The sequence below is a fragment of the Pecten maximus genome, chromosome 4 (genome assembly GCF_902652985.1).
Source record: "Pecten maximus chromosome 4, xPecMax1.1, whole genome shotgun sequence".
Taxonomy (NCBI): Eukaryota; Metazoa; Mollusca; class Bivalvia; order Pectinida; family Pectinidae; genus Pecten; species Pecten maximus.
In genome coordinates, this window is record NC_047018.1 from 47,182,880 (window position 1) to 47,188,879 (window position 6,000).

Sequence of the window (6,000 nt, forward strand, 5' to 3'; positions counted from 1 at the left end):
TATCAGGAACAATAAAGCAATATTATCTGGAATATATTGATGCTGATAAGCGGATATATTAATATCAACATAAAGTACCGATAATATTGACGTTTTTGTTTGTTCGGGACTTTGCGTCCACGCAACGGTTAAGGTCATCTGACCATACTGTAAACGTGGAAATTTACGCGAGGAGGGAATTTACGCTAATTACGCGGTGTCCTTTTGATCGCGAAAATTTCCTCCACATGTATCATTTTGATATCAATTAGCATTATCTCGAACTACAAACGAAGGATGGATCGATCGCGAAAATTACCCCAACGTGTACAGTTTACAAATCGAAATCGCGAGATTAACCCCCCGCAAACATAACCACGTTCACAGTATCCATTTTCTGGCCACACACGGTAACGTCAAGTGTTACCTCACTGAAATACCCTAACCGGGTACCAGGATAGGTACCACAGACTGTTGCCTTAATAAACTTCCTATAAGGTATCAAAAGTCTGCTAGTCTGGTTGTAGATCATTTTGGCTGCACTATTATCCCCTTGTATGCTAATACCGAAAAACACATTAGTCGCCTTTTTTCTTTTTCTTTTTTACAAATATTCATGAATCAGCACCAATACTGGTATTACTATCAAATATTACAGCATATCCAAAATGGCAACAAAACTAGAGTGTTAGTGACTCATTTATAGAGAAGACAAATGGTAGGATGTAAATTTTAAAAATACAACATTAGTCGCCTTTTTTCTTTTTCTTTTTTACAAATATTCATGAATCAGCACCGATACTAGTATTACTATCAAATATTACAGACATATCTAAAATGGCAACAGTGTTATTTACTCATTTATAGAGAAGACAAATGGTAGGATGTAAATAAAGAAACCAAATATAGAAATATTATTCAGCCTATAAAGCATTCATGTTGTTGAAAACATTTAGACTGTAAATCAGGATAGAATATTGTAGTACAATGTATTAAGATGCCCAGTAAAAGAAATAACACTGTGTCAGTTTTAAGGTAAATGGTCAATAGAAAATCCTTATAATTGTCTTGTAGTTTTCAGTTTATAAATGTAGATGGAGGTTCTTTGCTGGCATTGAGTGAGGTTATCAACATAATCACCTTAATGCATAACTGGCCTGTTATAATTAATCATCAAGATATATAAGACACATATGTAATAACAATACATATATCGTCACATAATTATTTAAAAAATACATACCCCCAACCCCTGGTTAAAATATGCCTGTCACAGATGGAATTACGTTTAGATTTTTGCCTTTTTTCTCATTCATATAACTTAACTACGCATGTAAGATGCTCTATCTACAAAATATGTCATCATTCAGAAACTTGTAGCATTTCTGTGTATTTATACTTACATTCCACAAAATCACACTAAAAGCAAGTGTAAAATCCTTCGAAAATATCCTCATTTCGAATTCGAAATTATAACGAAAAGAAACGTAACCAGTTATAATGACATATTTGTACAATTCCTCAGTTCAGACGAGCGTGCGTATTGGTCGGTGACAGACGGGATGTACCAGGCCACAGGTAAGCTGTCGGCAGATATGAAAGGGTACATAAATTATTTCCAATATAAAGGCACCTTTGGATTTGGAAAGTATGTTAATGCACTGCGGCTATTGATATTGCCCTAGCTGCCAAGCTATTCTGCAGGCCACACCCGCGATAAGGGCTGGTACAGGTGGGGCTCAGAAGCCACCCACTATTCTACAGGTAGGTTAATTAATAAAACTTACCTGTGTGATCACACCTGTATTACAAATGGCTCTGACGTCCAAATGTGTCAGACTTTACAGCGATTATTTCTAATCACATATTCTAACTTTAGTACGAGATATACCCACTTTGAATTCGATGTAAACTGATTAATGAATCTGGGATAAACATAGAGTAGAGGGAGCAGGGAAACAAACGTCATAAGTATTTTAATTCAAAATACCGTAAAAAAATAAATAAAAAGATGTTGAACCAATCAAAAGGATATCAAACTAACCAAAATGATTGTAAAACTAATCAAAATTCCGTAAAAAATCAAAGTACTAAAAAAGCAATCAAACAGATATGATTCCAATCAAAATAAAGTGAAACCAATCATGTACTGAAAATCTAATTAAAATACTGTAAAACAAATCAAAATACTATAAAACCAATCAAAATACAGTAAAACCAATCAAAGTGCTGTAAAACAAATCAAAATACTATAAAACCAATCAAAATACAGTAAAACCAATCAAAGTACTGTAAAACCAATCAAAATACAGTAAAACCAATCAAAATACAGTAAAACCAATTAAAATACGGTAAAACTACTCAAAATACTGTAAAGCCAATTAAACAGATATTATTCCAATCAAAATACAGTGAAACCAATCAAAGTACTGTAAAACCAATCAAAGTACTGTAAAACTAATCAAAATACAGTAAAGCTAATCAACTTACTGTGAAACTAATCAAAATAAAGTAAAAGCATTCAAAGTACTGTAAAACCAATGAAAATACTGTGAAACTAATCAAAATACTGTAAAACTAATCAACCTACTGTGAAACTAATCAAAATACTGTAAAGCTAATCAAAATAATGTAAAACCTATCAAAATACTGTAAAAACAATCAAAATACTATAAAATTAATCAAAATACTGTAAAGCCAATCAAAATACAGATAAAACCAATCATAGTAGTGTAAAACCGACCAAAGTCCTGTAAAACCAATCAAACGACTGAAAAACATATCAAAGTACAGTAACACTAATCAGAAATATGTCAAACAAATCAGAATACAGCAAACAATCAAATAACTGTAAAAGACAATCAAAATACTGTTAAAACCCATCAAAATTTTATAAAACCAATCAAAATACAGTAAACCAATCAAAATACAGTAAACCAATCAAAATACAGTAAACCAATAAAGTTTCCGTAATTCAATCAAAAGAGGAATATAATCAATATATCACTGTCATCAATTTACTCTACCAGATTGATTAAACAATGGTTATTAGAAGAACTGTTGTGTTTTCTACGGTACGAATAATCACACATAAAACTTTTATTCTGTAAAAAAATGAAATATTGTAATTATGATTCAACCCTTTACTTCAGCAGTACCCTGATCTATCAGAAGACTGTGTTACCTTTACAACACAACCCAGTCTATGTCTGTTTTTGCGTAGGTGGAAAACTCACACATACTTGAACCCTTTGTAAGAGTATCCATACCTTTGCATGTGGCAATACAGGTGCGTATCACGGATTTATTGTAAATGAAGAAATGAACTTTGGATCACATGTGACTGAGGATCAGAATATGATATTAGTTTAATTACTGTTAAAAAATGCTATTGTATTGTAGAATTGACTGAATATTATTCAAAATGCCACAATCATCCACACGCTTCTTGAGTCATATTTTGGCTGAGCTACATATGTACATGTACTAGCTAAAGAAACATTACCAAGACTATTTTTCACATAGTATGTAGCCATGGAAACGGTGATGTTACTAGGAAGGAAAGGTTGGCATTATGATTTTATTGTAGGTCAGACGTATTCGACGCTTGTTGATATGCATGGTGGTCCCGTGTCACCATCCTAGTTCTCATTTATTTTGATATTGTGACTTAACCTTGATTTGACCTTGATTTTCAATTATGGTTGTGGTTGAGAACCAATTGCGCCATGTGAAAGAAGACATTTGCTCCTCCGGAACACCTGGTCGTATTAGCCTTGTACTTTTTCAAAGCTCACCAAACAAATAAATTAATACTTTGCCATCATTTTATTTTATTTCATTTCCATGTCTTTTTACTGCCTTTCTACTGTACGTGAGGATGTTATGTAAATTTTACACATTTTAATGACTGACAATGAAATTATATTGTTCTCAGTTTGTGAATATGTAAATTTATCCGTGTTTGTTTGATGTTTCAAGAGTACTTGTGATTTGCATAAACTTGTTACAAAGATTCGAATGCACATTTATCAGTTGCACCTAAGTAGGTGTGGGTGGTTTACAATCAGTTCAAAGGTTATCAGTATCTTCGATGAATCAATAAAGAATAGTTATTTCTCTTTAAGGAAACATGCATTTGAAGTACTGCGGCAGGGTGTGTCGTGATTACGCGATAAGGCGTGGGACCTGGATCATCCAGAGGTCAAGTCTACCCGACCCTGTCAGCGGGTGTTTCTTATCTTTAGTTCGAATCTGCTTTCAAATTAATAGTTGCTGACGATACGTGATTCATGAGATATGTTAAGTAGACATCGATTTTATTATCATGCTACCCTTTTACGGCATGCTGAATATTTATGAAGTGCGCTGGTTTTTGGACGGAGCAGGAAATAATTGGAGATATGGAATACACGACATATTATTTAAAAAAACACTTTTTATAGACGAGTAATGACTTGTATTCAAACCAAGAATACACAGAAGGGACATGTTTCATTAAATGAATTTTAAAATTTGAATGCTAGAATAAATTTATGACTTCCTAAGAACAACGACTATATCAAAAATGACGTCATAACCACCTTCATAGTTTACCTCGTTTTTAACCGTTTGTCTACAGTTTTGACATTGCGTCTTTGGTGTAAAGACATCATAGAGCACATTTGATTGTTGCATATTTCAGAATGTCTTGCTACTTATTTAAGATAACAAGCGCTTTTGCTTGTTCATCTTTTTTTTTCTTTAATGCATATGATGTCCCCCATATCTTAAAGTATAAGTAACCGAGCGTCCCAACATTTTCCATAACTTTGCATGTGATTTAACCGGTAGTTGATATAGACTTGCATCTCTGATATGTCGAAGAGACAGAACACACTACACTATCAGTACATGTTCTACTCAGCGACTACCTGTATTAATGGCATGTTTCCCCTGGCAGACCTGAAGAGAGATAGGGTTGTAGTAACCTAGCCTATTTGTTCCGCGGAAGTCTTTGTCCATATCACTTCCCCGTCCTGTGACGGATATCTCCCCTAACTAATCCCAGTGTGAGAGCTAACTGGTACGGATCAATAAGAGTATCAGAAATTAAATATGATTTGACGACAAGTTCTGATAACAGATTCTTTCTCTATCTTATTTTAAACCGTAATGACAGGTCTACGGAAACTTGAAACTGCCACCTCATGGTTGGTTTTGTCATGGGGATGTTGTGGGGGCATGCTTTGACTAATTCAATTTGTATTTAAAGGTGTCATAGCTTATGTTGCTTTAATGGTAAAGCCCTCTATTTCTTGATTATGAAATGCGAGATATTTCAATGACACAGATTTTTGAAATTCTTGTTTTTGCGTTTCAGTTTAGGGATAAAGAAGTGTGTTTTGCTAATCAAATTCGAAAGGTTAGGTGCAAGATAACAATACTTAAAACTGTCTTAACCTAAATAAGGTATGCCTGTATCTTAACGGATACGTCTCGTGAGTTTGAAGGATTAAAGGTCATACTGAATAGACATTATTGCTAATTGTTAGACAATGTCTTACTGTTTAAAATCCATTCTTACATGTTTTATACCGTACTGTATATAAAATATATATGAGGTCAGCATATTTATATTTATCCTGAGGAATAAAGATTAAATTGAACGCAAATAATACTGTCACTTATGTTGGCAAAATAAAATGTCGGACTAGTTTGTCCTTTAAAGCATCCGTACTCATTCAATAAGCCAGTAGAAATTAATTGTATTAGTTCAAATGTTGTTATCTGGTTGGTTGGTAGGGTGAGCCCTGTACGACCCTTACCTTACACACGCAGATAACACGGCAATTAATGACAGTTCTCCCCACGCTTATATATACAGGTGGTATAACGAATGGCTTTCAATAAACTTCAAAATCAGTGTCACATTTACGGGATGAAATCCATTTTATGGCTATACAATATATAACAATACTTCATTTGATGATAGAAAGGGAATATTAAATTGATATTATTTTTGTACCTGTGTGTGTTGAC

General features: G+C 33.6%; 1 protein-coding gene across 1 annotated transcript in view; it reads right to left on the minus strand.

Annotated features, from left to right (window-relative positions):
• The window catches only part of LOC117326584, a 62,307-nt gene extending 60,703 nt beyond the window's left edge, over positions 1-1,604 (minus strand). Inside the window, exon 1 of the mRNA XM_033883342.1 lies at positions 1,383-1,604. Coding sequence (XP_033739233.1) covers positions 1,383-1,436 — 54 coding nt within the window. The 5' untranslated portion in view covers positions 1,437-1,604. The remainder of the gene's footprint in view (positions 1-1,382) is intronic.
• Positions 1,605-6,000: the final 4,396 nt, after the last annotated feature.